The sequence below is a fragment of the Haliotis rubra genome, unplaced genomic scaffold (genome assembly GCF_003918875.1).
Source record: "Haliotis rubra isolate DU_JTF1 unplaced genomic scaffold, ASM391887v1 Scf409, whole genome shotgun sequence".
Lineage (NCBI taxonomy): Eukaryota > Metazoa > Mollusca > Gastropoda > Lepetellida > Haliotidae > Haliotis > Haliotis rubra.
The window spans coordinates 143,529-163,193 of record NW_025767090.1 but is presented as its reverse complement, the minus strand read 5'-3'; the positions used below and the strand labels follow the sequence as shown (position 1 = coordinate 163,193).

The window sequence follows — 19,665 nt, the reverse complement described above, 5'->3', positions numbered from 1 at the left end:
ATATTTAGAGCTGCACCACATAGCTATATTTAGAGTATATCTACCATGTGTAATTGTGCAGTTCTGTTCTGTTGGTACCATCTTATATTTTAGAACTTCCCATTCTAATCTCCCAATGACCAAAAGAAATATTTCTTCAGCACTTTCCTCATAAGCAATGAAGAATAACTTTCCATTATGAGTGAGTGAAAGGGTTAATGCCACTTTGAACAGTATTCCATTTATATATTGATGTGTCAGTCTCATGTGGGAGGAAAGCCCAAATGTGATGCAGGACTAAGATGTTTACTACTTTGATGAAACTGATGAACACTAACAAACCTAGAAACATAATTGTTGAACCAGGTTTTGTACACACAAGCAATGGTGTCATCACATGCCAAAGGGACACAACTCTGCAATCAGTTATTGTGGTGCCTCAGATGATCATGTCCATTATTATGAACATAGGTGACAGTAATATCTTTGACCATTATACTGGTCTGCACTGGTCTTACATGATTTGTTAGATTTACGAATTTAGTTATAAATGAATGCATTGAACATGAATAAATTGGTCTTAATTGATAGTGGCCTCCCTGTCTTCACAGATACACTGCCCACCTCATAAGCATATGTCTCCAGGTCCTCGAGCTGTGACTTGAGCTGCTGGATCAGCTCTCTCTGCTTCTCCCTCTGCTCCGATATCTTTATCTCATGCTCCTTGTCACTCTACAACAAACAAGAACATCAGACTCAGCAGACTCTGCTTGTGTAAGACTCCAATGTACTGATTATATTGCATGGAACTTGGTCCCCAGGCTATTTTAGCAATGGTATTCCTTGTTTGCTGTTTATAAAGATCTGCAACCTAAATGCCTGGCTTAAATTATCAAGAAATCAAACAGAATCAAAGAATACTCCCCTTGCCCTGGTTTCATAAACTGTTATAAGCCATATTTATGAATACTAAATGTGCATCTATTCACTTGATAGATCGAGATGTCAGCATCCCTTTGTGGGTAAGGCAGCTATTGACTGTTGCCTTAGACACTGATCCTTCAGCATAGAACCATCTAAACCAAATAATCCTGAATGTTTACGTCATGTACGTACCATCTCCTCCAGGATCTGAGCATCCTGCACCTTGCAGCCTCTCACATCTGGGATTCCCTTGAAGGCAAACTCCTCAAGCTCCTTCAGCAGGTTCTGTATCAGTGAAAACAGGTAGTGATTGACCATGTATGTAATATTGATTAGACAGCATATGTTGAAAAGGTACTCAGCATTATGGTATTGTCATTATGTAATGGTAACAGCTGTATTTACTTTTTCTGTTTGTCAATAAGTCTACCTAATGTAGTTCATGAACTGGCTAGCTAATAAGTTTGTTTACAACTTCCTACTACTGTGGGACAGCCTAGTGGTTAAAGCATTTGCTTGTCACACCAAAGACCTGGGTTAGATTCCCCACATGGGTACAATGTGTGAAGCCCATTTCTGGTGTCCCCTACCGTGATATTGCTGGAATATACACTCACTCACTCTTACTGCTGTACATACCTCCCTGTCATCTGGAGCTGCTGTGACGATCTGTTTGAGTCGGAACTGGACCTGGGCGAAGTGGGTAGTGAGAGCCAATAGGGAGGAGTTGAGCTGCTCCTGTTCCTCCTCCAAGGTTTTCAGCTGTTCTGTCTCAGACATGTGGCTGCAAAGAGGTGATGTGAAATGTGGTTTAACGTCACGGTCAGGATTATTATGTGTGTGTGCATGTGTGCATTGAACACTGCTCCCTCTGTGGAATGGTAAAGAAGTGAGAGTTACCTCAGGAGCATGTAGGTGGTCTTAGATACTACAATACTAAGTGTTCATTCATGGAAAAACCATAATAACTCAAGAGAGTTACTAATAAACTATTATCCCATATCACTTAGAAATCAGTACCATGTTTGGTAATCTCTAAAAACTGCAGCATTTTTTTTGTCTTTTGGAGATGACAGGACTACTGAATCTACAGATCCTTCATTCAAGATCAAGTACTAGTGTACACAGTAATCATTACTGTGATTACTGTCAACAGGCATTGAAATGAAGCTCAATATAAACCCCTGATACAAGGGTAAAAGTAATTTGTGCTGGAATCCCCTCAGTGGAGTGCTTCTTGGAAGGGGGAGTATTCAAAATATCTCCACAGACTTAACAATGAAGATTGGACATATACCACACAAACAGCATTCTAGCATTGTCCATGTCATCCAGATCGGTTGAATATATAATTAAGAATAAGAAAGTGGTCCACTTATCAACATTGTATATTTAAACATACTCGGAAACATCCAAGTGTTCATGTGGTCATTATGAAGGAGACGTTATTCACTATCTTTTCACATGTCAGAATTTAAGAATAACTACGTATTTTTATATTCAAGGATATGATGTTAAAACTACTCTATACGGTAATGACACATTGAATAACTCAACTAATAGTAACATTCTCAACTCATTACACCAGTTCATTTCTAAAAGTAACGGCTTCCAGTGATTATCACCACTACATATAGATTCAATGTACCCCAAGTTTATATAATTGGATTTTCTGCTGCAGCTCATTTCGTTGCTTGGCATATCCAACACCATAATGAACATATTCAATATTCAACGATATATATCAGATACAATGAATAATGTTCTCTCAATATTATTCTTTTGTTACTAAATTATTTCATTTATGTATCCAGCTCTTGAAATAATGTACTGGAGCGGGTTCATATAAGCCACTCGGCTTGTTTGCCTATCGAGGTTTCAGTTTTTGTGAAATAAAAATATGTTTTAAACTACATACTGAAATAACAATATGTTTAAACTACATACTCAATGGACATCAAACTCAAAACACATCATTTATGGTGTCCCCCACTGTGATATTGCTAGAATATTGCTGAAAGCTGCGTAAATCCAAACTCACTCACTCTGTAAGCTCACATAATCTGACTTAGGCAAGGTCACCAATCAACTCTAATGTATGTCTAATTTATTTAATTTGGGTCACACAATTAAGTCAAGAGGAAATGTGAATTAAGAAGAAGAAAGAAAATGAATTTGTGATATGTGTAAAGTATTTTCCAAAGCTGTTGAATACTGCATTTCATATAAAAAGTTCTAAATATTTTTTTCCACAGATATATATATGTCTAGCTAACTACCTCCATTCATGTGATCACCAAGGAATGCAGACAGGCGTTTTTGACTGATCAGATTTCATTCTAAGTATTTGTTGCATTAGGATGTAAGTGGTTTTGGTCAAGGTTGCTACCCCTTGTTGCCTTTATCATGTTTATTTTATCAAGAAGTCAAGCATAGTAACAGTGCTAACGAACTATACAGTTATGGAAAGAGGTGTCATGTTCGTTAACAGCTGGCTGTAGCAATACAAAACAATACTAACGACGGGGTAGTAGTGCCTGCTGAGGGAATTTAACTGATAATTAGGCAAGTCTTGTCTCATGGGGACAGCGATATGGATTCATCTGGAACAGTTCAAATAGCCTTGCTACATTGTCATAGCTCTAAGTAAAGGTAGTTCTATGCTTGCATAGTCAGCATTGTAAGCATTGTAAATTCACTCTCACCTTGTCTCAACACCAATGCCATTATTACTGATCTTGTCCCTCAAACATTACTGACCTGGTCCCTCAGACATTACTAACATGGTCCCACAGACATTACTGACCTGGTATCTCAGACATTATTGGCCTGGTCCCACAGACATTACTGACATGGTCCCACAGACATTACTGACATGGTATCTCAGACATTACTGGCCTGGTCCCACAGACATTACTAATCTGGTCCCACAGACATTACTGACATGGTCCCACAGACATTACTAACCTGGTCCCTCAGACATTACTAACATGGTCCCTCAGACATTACTGACATTACTGACCTGGTCCCTCAGACATCACTGACATTACTGATCTGGTCCCTCAGACATTACTAACATGGTCCCTCAGACATCACTGACATTACTAACATGGTCCCGTAGACATTACTAACATGGTCCCTCAGACATTACTGACATGGTCCCACAGACATTGCTAACCTGGTCCCTCAGACATCACTGACATTACTGACCTGGTCCCTCAGACATTACTAACATGGTCCCTCAGACATTACTGACCTGGTCCCACAGACATTACTAACCTGGTCCCTCAGACATCACTGACATTACTAACATGGTCCCGCAGACATTACTGACATGGTCCCTCAGACATCACTGACATTACTGACCTGGTCCCACAGACATTACTAACCTGGTCCCTCAGACATCACTGACATTACTGACCTGGTCCCTCAGACATTACTAACATGGTCCCACAGACATTACTAAGATGGTCCCTCAGACATTACTGACCTGGTCCCACAGACATTACTGACCTGGTCCCAAAGACATTACTGACCTGGTCCCTCAGACATTACTGACCTGGTATATCAGACATTACTGACCTGGTTCCACAGACATTCCTGGCCTGGTCCCACAGACATTCCTGACCTGGTCCTTCAGACATTACTAACATGGTCCCACAGGCATTACTAATCTGGTCCCACAGACATTACTAACATGGTCCCACAGGCATTACTAATCTGGTCCTTCAGACATTACTAACCTGCACCCTCAGACATTACTAACATGGTCCCACAGGCATTGGTAACATGGTTCTTCAGACATTACTGAAATGGTCCCTCAAACATTACTAACCTGTCCTCAAACGTCAATGCTACTGATCTGGTCTGTAACTGCATTACTACTTACCTGGATTCTAATGGTGATGGTGTAGGGCTGACAGCAGCTCCTAGGGGTGCCCATCTCTCGGCAGGCCGGTCGTAGTTTTGCTCATCAAAACTGTCATAGTCAACAGTGTCCTCAGTGACGACACTTGTCTCCTGCATCATCTTGCTGGGAAGGGGGATTTCAAGATCTGGAAAAAACCCAAACCCATAAGTATCCTGACTGTAACAGTAACCTGTACATAACAGCAATAAAGCTGATCACCACATGGGTCTGAGGAATCTGAACACTGAATCCTAATTCTTTCACCAGGCTTTTAACATGAACATACATTTTTTTTTCTATCATTTAACATCAATCCTGATTTGAGTTGGTCTTCAGCAACCCATGCTTGTTGTAAGAGTTGCCTTATAGGAATGGGTGGTCAGATTCCCTGAGTTGGTGATCCATGTCATCGCACCCCAGTGATATAGATCGATATGACATCAATTACTGTGGGTCAACTAAGCTGTACACAACTAACAAACCACTGAATATCAACTCCCAAAATTACAATTTTCTAACATTTAATTATTAGTGTGATGAAGAAAGTCTCCCTGTAACATGCTTTACCAAACTCCTTTGATAAAACAATACATAATATTGCTCCAGATTCATCAGACTTGACAAATTTAATCACAGCTGGTGTGACCAGATCCTGTTAATGACCTTGACCTATACAGTATTTACTACATGTCCAGCAATATACAAGGCACTCAGCTGGACCAGCTGCCAAATGGATATCCTTTCTGTCTGTCAATAGCAGCATTCAGACAACCATAATGAACGTACATTGTACTTGCAAGTGGCAGTCTTCTCCCACATACACATTATCTACAAGTAATGGCAGCTGCTTGAACTGCTTCAAAGACAGACCCAAGGACAAATTGTGTTGTCTGTATTAAAATGACATTTACATGAACTACATCAAACGTATCCACATTTCTGAACTTTGGTCTGTCTAGACATCTCTGTAGATGAAGCAAAAGAACCTTTGTAGTAAAATGTCATCATGAAATACAATATATATTATTTAATTGATCAAGTCATCCAAAATAATGTGTTTGTTTCTTTACATGAAGATCTGGGTTTGATTCCTAACACTGGTACCGCTTGCGAGAAAATTGGGAAAGAAACTCATTTTCTTTTTAAACTGGTATCTCTTTAAAATTCTTCTGTTCTAAAATTCAGAGGTATTTCAGGTAAAAACGGAATGGAAAATAATGAAGATCAAGGATGTAAAAAAGACTATCCTCATCCCTTTACATATATATATGACAGCCATATTGTACACTTAGCTGTATTGTGTAGTGGTACAAGGGATTACATTTGTGGGCGGCGGTAATTCCACACCATTCTATCGGCAGCTCACCATATTAGATGGCTCGTAATGGAAACCAAGCATGATAATTGTAATAATTATCTACTGATGTATTACAATAGCATGTTCACTTCCTGACCGTGCATTTAACAATCTCTACTGGTGTATCACACAGCATGTTTAATTCCTGACCTTGTATTCAACAATCTCTACTGGTGTATCACACAGCATGTTTAATTCCTGACCTTGTATTCAACAATCTCTGCTGGTGTATCACACAGCATGTTTAATTCCTGACCTTGTATTCAACAATCTCTGCTGGTGTATCACACAGCATGTTTAATTCCTGACCTTGTATTCAACAATCTCTGCTGGTGTATCACACAGCATGTTTAATTCCTGACCTTGTATTCTTGCTGGTGTATCACACAGCATGTTTAATTCTGACCTTGTATTCAACAATCTCTGCTGGTGTATCACACAGCATGTTTAATTCCTGACATTGTATTCAACAATCTCTGCTGGTGTATCACATAGCATGTTTAATTCCTGACCTTGTATCCAACAATCTCTGCTGGTGTATCACACAGCATGTTTAATTCCTGACATTGTATTCAACGATCCTTGCTGGTGTATCACATAGCATGTTTAATTCCTGACCTTGTATTCAACAATCTCTACTGGTGTATCACATAGCATGTTTAATTCCTGACATTGTATTCAACAATCCTTGCTGGTGTATCACATAGCATGTTTAATTCCTGACATTGTATTCAACAATCTCTGCTGGTGTATCACACAGCATGTTTAATTCCTGACATTGTATTCAACAATCTTGCTGGTGTATCACATAGCATGTTTAATTCCTGACCTTGTATTCAACAATCTCTGCTGGTGTATCACACAGCATGTTTAATTCCCGACCTTGTATTCAACAATCTCTACTGGTGTATCACACAGCATGTTTAATTCCTGACATTGTATTCAACGATCCTTGCTGATGTATCACATAGCATGTTTAATTCCTGACCTTGTATTCAACAATCTCTGCTGGCGTACCACATAACATGTTTAATTCCTGACATTGTATTCAACAATCTCTACTGGTGCTGATTCATGGTATAGGTCTACCGTATAGGGTCGGTGGGGTAGCCTAGTGGTTAAAGCTTTTGCTCGTCACACCGAAGACTCAGGTTTAATTCCCCACATGGGTATAATGAGTGAAGCCCATTTCTGGTGTCCCCTGCCGTAATATTGCTGGAATATTGCTCATGGTATAGGCAGAGGCAGTGGAGGTCCCTGTGACCAACAGATGGTCGGTCATCATACTTCACATGTTCCAGATGTCATTCTCATTATTCCCATTATCTGATTATAAGGATAGATATGTCACAAACTGATAATGCAAACATAACTGTTATAGAAGCCAAGTGCATAGCAATATAAACTGTTACAGTATGCTATTTTCCATGTCAAAGTCTTACAATATTTACACAATATAATTACAGAACTGTCTCACTGACATGTTTGCCGTCAGTTCAAACCTCCAAACAGGACTTCAATTACTTCAAAGAAACAAATTTCTTGACCACAATAAAGAAGAAGCCAACACTGATTAGAGAAATTTTAAAAAACAAACAGGTTTCTTGACCCCAGAAAAAGTCCTGAAAATAAAATCAAATCTTGCATGACTGAACATGAAGAAAATCAGAAGTTGATAGGAAAAACAATACCCATTATAATGATTATAACCATTATTAATGATGAAATGCACCCACCTTCATCTCTCTCTAAAACTTTGTTAACGCAAAACTACAAAATCCTTACCACAATGTGTATCTCAGAGAGCCGCACACAACCACACTTAATACCGGTAATCCCGAGCCAGATACAAGATGTGCCCGATATACCGACAATAACGCACGGTATGTTTTGAAATCAAACCACAGATAAACAGCTGTGCACACCTTAACCCCAGACAAGGACACAGGAAGCCAAAGATATGTGCGACATCAGGCACACAGCTAGAATCCATGCACTTATACATCCCAGTACACGGCAGTTACTATAGTCCACACAAGATCTTCTAATCAATAGAGTATATATATGTGCAGGCCTACATCACTTCCCAGATGGGACCTTCACAGTCATAACTAAAACTCATGAGGATAAATTCAATTTATTCAAGGTCTGCATGTTTGGTATTGATCAGGACTTCTGATGCTATTTTCATAGGTGTTTATGACTTTCTCCACCTTGACGTACTATCCTGAGTTGTTTACAGTGAAACTAATAATAGGACAGCCTTTCAGGTGTGCTGTTGGTTGATTACATAATACTTGAGGCTGATATGGAAACTATATCATCTGCATCATGGTGGTCTTGTCATCATTGGACCAGATCGATTAAGTACTTGTTCTACTTTTATAGTGTGAATGCAAACATTTTCAATCATCACTGCCACTTTAATTCATATTGACCAACTGACAGATGTTCAACCTTGATCAGTGTGCATCCATCTGACCCAGTCAAGGAAATGTTCTCAAGGATAAGTGAAATTATTGTTATTTTTGGGTATTACTGTTTCGGCCTCCATTTGAAAACGTTAATCTTGTATATACTCGACAAACAACTAGAACAATAATTCATTGAAGTTTACCAGCATTATTATTACTTTCATATTCATATTCATGAATGGATAACTACTTATTATGAATATCAACAGAACATAACGAATCAACATTTTCTGTTCAGGAAAATTGAAGATTACCTAGTATTTAAAGCATTATGATGACAACAGATTGTTGATTTTGCAGTTGATTCTGAAGCAAGAATTCACTGGCCATGAACCAAGAAACATCAACATCAACAAACATTCAACCACGAAAATCTGAGGTTACTATAGGTCATTGTGGAAAATTATAGACAGGCTACATATCAACCATAACCAGGTATAAGTCTGAGAAACCTCCTGAAGGAGAAACAACAGATTTCATTACTTCCCCAGTACAAATTTTGTATCTGTTGTTTGTGTTGACTGCTCAATAGATACTGGTCAAACATCAAGTCGCTGTGACAATGTCAAGATGAGTTTAAAATACTGACAAATATAATTTTCCTTCAGAGTGTGTTTGTCACCTAACACTTCAACTGGCAATATTCCAGCTACACAGAATACTCAGATAGCATAGGTTGCTTGGAATCTATTTTAACCTGGAATCCTGATAGTGTTGGCCCAAGTAAATTCATTTTAAACATGTTACCATCATAACTTGGACCATGGTAATCAAATTATTAGAGCAGGGACTTATCCAAGACTCCAAACTAAGTGCAGGGTTATACGGGAAGCAAGATTCCTGCGTATTGGACGCAGACATTTGGTGAAGTACCCCCAAACTAAAATCCTGTGCGTCCTTGTGGACGCAATATAATTTTTTTCTGGGAAAGAACTTTCTGAGTTTGTAATGAGATCCCATATTAAAATATAAACATTCTATTTACAATCATTATTCTAATGACATTGAAAGTAACACATATCTTAACATAATCATTATCAAATGGGAAGCATTCATTATCATTGATTTAATGCAAATTGATGGACCCCCAATTTTGGAAATGGACTCTCAAAAGAAAATGCCCTGAGTCCCCAGGACTCCCAGTTTTGAAGAGCTATGTAAAAGCCTGTAAGTGCCCTGGGAACAAAATGTGGAAAAAATAATAAGTTAACACAAACCTGGAATTTTCTCAAAAATAACCTGCAGATTTTCTTAACATCAGGGGTATTTGATTATTTACAGACAATCATCATATAGCTGGAATATTGCTGAGTGCAGTGATAAACAACAAACAAACCTATCATACTAACTCTAGTTTCTGCAAATTCACAAATAATGAACAAAACTAAAAATACATACATCAAATGTATTAAAAGATTTCACAGAATTAGAAATAAGAACTAAAATATTACAAACCTCTCATTCACACCTTAGCATGTAATATCGGTCAGCCAGAGTATCTACAAATCCTCTGATCCACACTAACACTATAGTATGTTCAAATACATGGTCTGCACATCCACAATAATGCTGAACAAAGCTTCTCCAGAATGAGGCCGACCAGGTGTTTTATTACTATTAATCGAGACTATGAAACAGCTGCCTCATACAAATTATATCCAAGCTGTGATACAGAATATACCCAGCTGATCAGTGTGGTTACCTACCCCTGACTTTCTCAAAACATGTGTCTTCAACATGAGCCTCTTGTCAGAAGGGTCCCGTGAAGGTTAGGGTTAGAATATTGATCTTCAGTAACCCATGCTTGTCGTAAGAGGCAACTAACATGATCGGGTGATCAGGCTCGTTGACTTGATTGACACATGTCATTGGTTCCCAACTTGAGCAGATCGATGCTCATGATGTTGATCACCAGATTGTCTGGTCCAGTCTCGATTATTTACAGACCGCCACCATATAGCTGGAATATTGCTGAGTCCGGCATAAAACTAAACTCCCTCACTCACTCTTGTCAGAGCTGGGTCTAGAAAATTTTCTTTTTGGTCTTGTAAGCATATAATCACTTATCCCATCATATGACAAGTTGAAGCGAAGAGACTATGCAATATCTTAGAAGTCTGTACAAAAGATTTCAGTATCATACTTTAAGGCACAAAATAATGATTCAGTAACTCAACATGCTCAATCCGTCATAATGGACATGATGTAGGGAAATGTTTGAAAAATGCAATTGTAAAATGGTATATATGATACATGCCAGTTCAGCGCCAGGACTTTGGACCATATCCCATTTACGAACCAAAGTCAATCTAGATTTTTTTTAAATCTAGCCAGAGCTATATCAGCACCAAGAAAACATATTTCAGGATAGAACTGTACAGTAATTGTTACATCTGTTGCAAACAATATACCAGCAAGATCAGTCTCAATCTGTAGCCACTAGTCAACCAGAGTGTAGAAACATTTCTTCTGGTCTAGTAAGATCACATTTTACTAGTCCACAAACTCAGACTTAATTAAACTGAAACATCTGCAACAGGTACACTTTTTGGCTCAACAGCATGATCAATGGTGAAAAAAATATATATAAAATTCGATGCAGTGACTTCATACTTTATACAGTAGATATCACCAGTTGGTTGCAAAGGAAATTAGTTGCAATGACATTGTTGTGTAACATAGTAGTCACCAAGATTCCAGCTATATGGAGGTCACATTCGTGTCTGGATCAGACAATCCAGTAATCAATATTGATAGCAACACTACTTGCAATCGGGGTATGATGACATACGTTACCAACCTGTTACATTTGGCTGTCTCTCACAAAGAAGTCAGACTACTGGGGACCAAGTCTGATCCTGAGTCCCCAGGAGAGTCTGTAGCAATGAGTGTTCTCAGTTTGCTACAGTGAGTGTATCAACTAGCTGCATCAAGTACTTTCTTAGAATATTCGGCATCCAGTAATGAGAATATCCATCATATCAATATATCTTCAGTGCAATTATGTATCCGGCCTTGTGTACACCAGAAAGTATCTGGTCCACTGTAGTCAGGAAGATATAGAGTAGAATTCATCCCATAAATCCCATCTGGAGCAATGGAAATAGTTTTTACATATCAAGTTAGAGCACATAGAGTTCAGCCAGTCACAAGCATCAAAATATAAGGAAAACTAACCCTGAGAAAACTCCAGTGGGAGATATATCAATTATCACCCAGTACACTATCAACCAGCAATCATGTATACCTGACAATAACTGTCTGCATGCCACAGGACACAACAGCACTGAGCCAGCCCTGCCTTGTGTGTTTCAATAGTGTAATGATAAGAAGCTCTACAGAAGGCTCGCCCACAACAGACACCATGGTTCTAATCTACTCTAGCTACCTGCTAGCCATGTCAGCAGCTTATCAATGGGGGTTCGGTGTAAACAGAGGACCACCACAAAGTGTACTGGAGTCTTTCAAGAAATATAAATTTTGAACTCTTCTATGTAGTACCCTCTTCTTTGTGGTGCAAATATGTAGTTAAAACCTTTAAACCTTGCAAATGTGTAATTCTTAAGCATTAAATAAATAGAAAGTGTGACTATTCTTTCGATGCACAGGATATCTGTACTGCTGATAATCAGACTGTCCTATTTAACATGTTTAACCATTGGCAAAAAATGCTGATATGGTAAGTATTTGTTTCAACTTTGTAAAAAGAGCCTACAGAGATCCATTACAATCAAATCATAATGGTTGCAACTAAGCATGAGGTGTTTTAAGGCATGTTAACATGGTCAACAGAAGGTTTGAGCTACCAAGATGAAAACTTTGGAGCACAGACTGCTGATGGTACATGATGAAAACATTTCATTCTGCTGAACTCTTCCGAATAACTATAATCATGTAAGTGTGTTCATGTGACATATGATTTTGGAAAACACACATTAATTAAAACTGTGATTTGTGCTAAAACATCACAATAATCATGATGTGGAGTCACTAGGACTGTGTATTGGCAACTAAAAAATACAAACCCAAAAAACTGTATTGCAATATCACTTTGCACAATGGGGCCCAGAGCTTAAATCCCAAAACATGCATCTCATGACATGTTTCATTGCCTGCTACTTGGAGGATGAGGATGAGGCAAAACTTCCTTCAGTAACATAAAACTTAAAATATTTTCAACCAAGAATTGAAATTATTCACAACATGAAGTTAAGAATGTCAAAGGGTGTGGAATACGGGAGTCAACAGATAACACCCGACTCAAACTTGATGCAATAGATAATCCCTGTGCATGCTAATTGTTTCCACACGCACATTTCACCTGGTGAGTTCCCTGTAGGTGTTGTCAATGTCACACCTGTCTCCAACTGGGATTCTGATTTATCTACACAACAAGACTGGCATGTATAACACATGACACACCCCTTCAGAGTTAATCATTGTGCTGTCAATCTCTGCAGCCCTTAATAATGCACCTCGGGCAAAATTGCTATTCTGCATCAAGATATATTTTTATAACCCCTTTGAGAAATAAAGTAAATTGACTTATTCAATATAACCTCTAAATCAGGATGAAGTGTATACACCTGATTGATGATGTCACAACACAGCTGGTGTCCTTGGTCTCTCATGCAGTAACTCCACCTCAGGCTATGATAAATTAATTAGTAGATTCCTATCTCAGTCTGCCTCTCTGCCAAACTCATGGTATCCTGTCTCAATCTACCTGCTTCACATTATTGTAATGTTCCCAGAACTATCACTGTGTTTGTCCACTTGTTGAAATACATGTCATGCATAATTTTATGAAACATTTGTTTCATGTGAACCACTTTTATTGTCAGTCAAAATACAGAAGGCTTGAGACATGACAGCTGTGCCTTGACACTTGATTTGTCAAAGTCTGCCACAAACAAAAATACATGTGAAGAAAATTTGATAACCTGAAAGGCTTATCTTTACCGGTATATAAGATGAACAAATCTCAAGTGAAAGTTATAACTGTTCCTCTGCAAAGCTGCATACAAGTTACATTATGAATTAGGAGATTTATTACTCCAATATGACATGTTTTATTTACTTTTTCTGCATACGTGTGGCCGAATGTTAACATCTCAGTCTGATCAGGTCGATATAAATCCCTGAAATACCGAAAGAGCAAAGATCTTCGATCCTGGGACCTCAGTATTTTCGAGCACTGTATTGTATTCCCTAAATATTAAATGACACAGTCCCTCATAGAAGACAACCATGTCTACCAAATCACATTTGACTGTGTCCATTTAATCAAACATATTTACACTAAATTAGTGTGATGCTTTTTCCACAGTTACAGACTTTGGGGACCGGCCAAAAGCCCCTCATGACAAAAGCCCCTTGGTACAAATGCCCCTTGACCAAAAGCCCCTCTGGACAAAATCCCCTCGCTAATTTGACTCGAGCATCCCTCTCAAAAGCCCCTCGATTCATGTATTTCATAACAGAATAAACTGACTGACTGACTGACTGAGGTTAGTTTTACGCCGCTTTTAGCAATATTCCAGCAATATCACGGCGGGGGACACCAGAAATGGGCTTAACACATTGTGTCCATGTGGGGAATCGAACCCGGGTCTTCGGCGTGACGAGCCAACGCTTTAAGCACTAGGCTACCCCACCGCCGCCCCAAAAGAATAAACATTTCTCATGGCTCTCATATATTTTATACTGTACTATGCTTGATAAAGTGTGATGAACATTTCTCATTGCTCTTATATATTTTATAGTATTTTAAGACCCATGAAGGTCCGGGTTAGAATGAACCTTCAGTAACCCATGCTTGTCGTAAGAGGCGACTGACGGGATCGGGTGGTCAGGCTTGCTGACTTTGTTGACACATGTCATCGGTTCCCAATTACGCAGATCGATGCTCATGCTGTTGATCACTGGATTATCTGGTCCAGACTCGATCATTTACAGACCGCCACCATATAGCTGGAATATTGCTGAGTGCAGCATAAAACTAAACTCAGTCAGAATAGTATTTTAAGTATTTTATCATACCAGTGTACAGGAAATGGAGCTAATTTGCTCAAGTATGAGCAAGGTGTATATATATTTCTGTGAAAAACATTTCACTAAAACTTGATCATGGAGTTAATACACTGCCTCAGAAAGCTGCCCTTTGAAAACAGAATGCTGTCCATTCTACTGAGGACTTTCTCTCCGCCATAGGCCACAACATTTGTTTAATTATTAATTATTATGTAAAACAATTTTTCGAGTCATTAATAATTTCTTGTTGATTTGTTTTCATTTGTTTGATGATATATATTTCTTATTCACTAAAATTATTTGCTAATTACATATTAATTTATATAGTTATTAGGGTCATTATTTTATGAAGCAATAAAATGTTTCATGTTATTAATCATTTCTTGTCTTTAATCTTATTTTCCCATTAATACATAAAGTGAGGGGCTTTTGGTCATTTTTCGAGGGGCTTTTGTCCTAGGGGGCTTTTGGTTGAGGGGCTTTTGTACCAAGGGGCTTTTGACCTTGACCCCAGACTTTAACTGACTCACTGAATGATATTGTCATTTTCCAAACAGGTCATTCCCTGAACCTTCATGAGCTTCATACAGAGATTGTGAGTGGTCTGGTGCAACATCAAAATACACATTACCAGACCAGTGTCTCATGTCAAAGACTGGTACCTGTATGTTCACATTTGGCTGTCTATTCATCAGAGCTGGTTAACAGCTGCTGGTGCAGAACTACTGAGCTAGAAAAATATACTTTCATATGTATTCATGGGAGTCTCTATCAATGGTTAAGACAGATGTGGGCCATGGCACTGTCTGCATACTTATTAGAATACTGTATTTCATATAATAGATAAATATTACATGTATATATATGTGAGTGTGTAAGTGAGGGTGTATGTATGTGTGTGTGTGTATCATTTCAAATAATACAAAGAAAATATGAAATATTGCTAATCCTTAGCAAAAGTTGTCAGTAGATGTGGTATCGAATTATCTCGATTTAGAGAGACAGCAGATCAGAAGGGGAAAGGGGGAGGTTATGGGATCCTGGAAGGTCTCTGTGACACTACAACACATTCTTGACAATACACGCCATTCCTATGACACTGCAGATCATGCCTGTGACACTACAGCATATCCCTGTGACACTACAACATATTCTTGACAATACACGCCATTCCTATGACACTGCAGATCATGCCTGTGACTACAGCACATTCTTGACAACACACACCATTCCATTCCAACGAATACTATAGATCATTCAATGACTCCTCAGACCATTCTTGCGACAATATAGAGAATTCTAGAGACATTAAACACATTCTTGCAACATGACATCACATTGCTGTGTCATTTCAGCACATTCCTGTGACATGACAGCACAGTCCTGCAACACTGCAGCACATTCCTGTGACATTACAGTACATTCTCATGACACTTCAAGCAGCAACAGAAATTGGCACATGAGTCCAACTACTAGTCAGAGACTAGAGACTTGTATGTCAAAGGCCTACCGGCTATGGTCCTTGTCAAACTGGCCAATAATAAGGTGCCACAAGGACTTGCAGAAATTTCCCATTTTCAAAGGTTATGCTCCATGTCATCAACATAAGGATAAATAGGTTGAAAGTGTTAGTTTCTATCGCTGTAGAGCACATTCCTGTGACACTACAACACAACTGCACAGCAAGTGGCCTGGAATTCCACCTAACTTGGACAACACAAACCATCGGTCGGTTGTACAAAATGGATGTAAGTTGTGGGGAAAATCATTGCCATATAATAACATCCATTGCCATGTCTACTTATAATATGTAGGCATGGTAGTTAGAACAAATAGCCACAAGAACGCCTGTATCAAACATGTAAAATGATATGAATGTCATCCATGATGGAAATTGCTTTGATGGCTCTAATTGTATACCAACAACATACAGATGTTACACCCACAAAATATCACACTTCACATACCACCATTCTCAAGCGTTCAGTTAATATTTGTTACACATGTTATTTTTTGATAACTGGAAATTAGATCAATACAGAAAATTATCATGGATATCTAAAAGCAAGACCATTCATGATAATTATGGTCTGCAATGCAAGAAAATCATGTGAAGAGAGAATGTTACTTTTTGGTTTCTGACAGACACTAATCTAGAGCCTCAGAGTTGCATCAGAGCGTTTCAATATTTCATGCCACAAATTGTTGGGTTCCTGTAGGAAAATACTGAATGGAAATACTTAGTATTCATGTAAAAGCAGGCTTTTATCATCTATACTGACATACTGCAAATTTGTATTTTAAAAAAATGAAAAAGTTGAAAAAAAAGACCAAACTAAAATTAAATGTTCTATTTTTGGATTTTTGAAAAAAAACCACACCTTTGTCTATAATCAGCTTTATCATGATGCTGAAATGGATCTGTCTACCCTCTTATTATTGCTTTCACATACTCCAACAAAATATAGATGATGATGATACTTTTGAGTTAAGCATTATATTGGAACACAAATCAAAAATATATTTGTATACCATATTTTACACAACTTACATGACTAAATATTGCTTGAGAATAGAAACTGTTTTGTCAAGTGTATGACATGATCAGCATTGTGATCAGAATATAGTTCAACCAACATACCAGTTTGTTAAGAGTGATGTTTGTATGTACAGACATACCTTACACAATGATCATGGAGCATTGCAAGTTTGTTGGGAGAGGTTAATTCACTGATAATTCAATACATCATGAAACAAAAGTTCCGACATACTGAATGTTGTGCTATCATCACAAAAGGATACATTTCAAGTTATTAGTTATATGGCTGAGCATAGAAAATTTCAAATGCACAGTATTTTACAATGTTTGACATAACGTTTGTTAAAATTCCATCTAATAAACAGGGATTCTGGATGAAACATATGGACAAAACCTTTCTGGAAAAACTGATTAATTTTTTTAAAATCATAATATAATGAGAGAAGCAACAGTCATGAAATGTTACATATAGCGGAACAAACAAGTATCGTTTTGTTCTCTGATTCAAAGTGATACAATATATCCTATCAAGTTTATGTAGCACATAAACTATTACCATCTGCAGAAGCTGTTCACTGATGACAAAATGCCATTCTGTATTATCAGGGATTTATCGAAGCATGATTTCAAACTATGTGCCCTTGGCAGCAAAATTAGATCGACGGAATTGCCTTCCGTGCTATTTCATTAAAGGTCACAACCTAAAAATCAAACATAATTAAAACACAATTATCACTTATTCATGACATATAATATATATTGAAAAAAAATATAAACAAAATTATAAGCGTACAATCGCAAATCAAAAGTGCAATATTTTGTACCTGAGTTTACTTCCCTAGAAACGAAGCAGCCGGGTTACCGAACCTAGTCAGAGCGGGTGGGTGTGCACTGTGCACTCAAGTGTAACGGATGGTTCATTTGCAGATGTCCTCACTGCTCATTGTGTGTGTATATATAGAGATGTTGGGTTTTGTAAATACAAGCTCATTTTTTGTGTATAACATTTTGCAATCAACAGACATCATAACATGTCATGTGTACAAGTATCATGCCTGCCTGTCTGTGTAATTCTATAATGTGACAGAGACCGAACTCGGGCCATAAATCAATCATGCGTTTTGTTTATGGTGTATAGCCTGATAGGTGTTAAGTTCAAATTGCATGTGGTCAGTGATCGAAATTGTGTATTGAATATTGTCATTAGCAGACAGGCAGGCAGACACATAGGTGTCAATACAACAGACATTGAGTTTTGTCTGTGACAACGACATATCTATATCACAGTTAGAAATTCTGTCAACGCTAAATAATGACATTGCTTTTAAGTATCGAACTGAGAAAGTGACTCGGTAAGAAGAACGTGTGGTGAAATAGACAAATGAAGTTATATAAACAGTTAAATCGGTAATCTACTGTCATAACATATACTATAAAAAGCTTGCGCCTGTGAAATATCAACATAACATTAAAAAAATAGCTCACATCAAAGCCTTCATCGAGTTTTCACCGGACAACCCACTTACAAGCTGCGCGAACCTATTTCACTGCGCATGTGCTATGAGCGTAGCCCAGCGCAGCGCAGCCCAGCTGTTGAAACCACTTTTCCCCCAAGCTCTGGGGGAAAATTAGTGAATCGTTTGAACTCCGATTTCGTGCGTTTTTTTCATCGCATTATTTTTCAACTGTATAAGTTGAATTTGCATTTTTGATGATTTGTTTCGGTAAGTCCATACCGAAAGGTATCAGAATCTGCAAAGCTGTGTTTTACGTTGCATGTGACCTTTAAAATAAACATTATACATGATAAAGTCTCTTCTAATTATTTATCTAGTTACCAGTAAGAAATAAATGATCTCCACAACATGGCTTTATATATATTAATATGAATGTGGGTGTTTCTTAATTTCTGTTTGAACATTTTCATTCTGTGTTTGGCAGACAGCATGCATCTTATTTAACTGTCAAAAACATTCAAATAATGGCTTGAAATATAACAATTTGTACCTCTGATTAATTAAAGCTAGTGGGCTGATGCTGTCACTTGCTTGACTCTTGTATCCTTAGCCTTTGTTACTTGTTTCAGGGTTTGGGTAGGTTAACCCCCAGTCTATCCTTAGCTCTTGGATAAATTTTCCCATCAAACACCCCTCTATCATCATTATGGTCAGTTACCCCTAACCATCAAACACCCCTCACTATTCTCAGTGTTAGGCATCTCTTGCTGATCAACACCTTTACCATCCTTGGGGTTAGGCACCATTACTCCTGAAATACTAGAGCTGTGTATCGTGGTCTAGGTGGCGAGACGATATATCCCGATACCAGTTTAATTAGGCAAGACGATATATCATGAAAGTATTGGCAAGGAACCTGTGAGACAATTATCATCACGATACAATTGTGGCGATACAATACGTATTCCGATACTTTACAATTTCTAATAGCA

At 38.0% G+C, this 19,665-nt stretch overlaps 1 protein-coding gene across 5 annotated transcripts in view; it reads right to left on the bottom strand.

Annotated features, from left to right (window-relative positions):
• Nucleotides 1-19,665, bottom strand: part of LOC124287918 (RUN domain-containing protein 1-like) — a 33,294-nt gene that overhangs the window by 11,093 nt on the left and 2,536 nt on the right. For 2 of the 5 annotated variants that reach the window (XM_046724404.1, XM_046724406.1), the window contains exons 2-5: nucleotides 4,793-4,958; nucleotides 1,543-1,687; nucleotides 1,096-1,188; nucleotides 604-711 (exon numbers count right to left, since the gene is read on the bottom strand). In XM_046724404.1, coding sequence (XP_046580360.1) covers nucleotides 604-711; nucleotides 1,096-1,188; nucleotides 1,543-1,687; nucleotides 4,793-4,958 — 512 coding nt within the window. Of the gene's footprint in view, nucleotides 1-603; nucleotides 712-1,095; nucleotides 1,189-1,542; nucleotides 1,688-4,792; nucleotides 4,959-7,955; nucleotides 8,024-10,099; nucleotides 10,122-11,891; nucleotides 11,935-19,665 lie in introns of those variants that run through there. The other 3 variants (XM_046724409.1, XM_046724405.1, XM_046724407.1) reach the window with 3 other exon arrangements.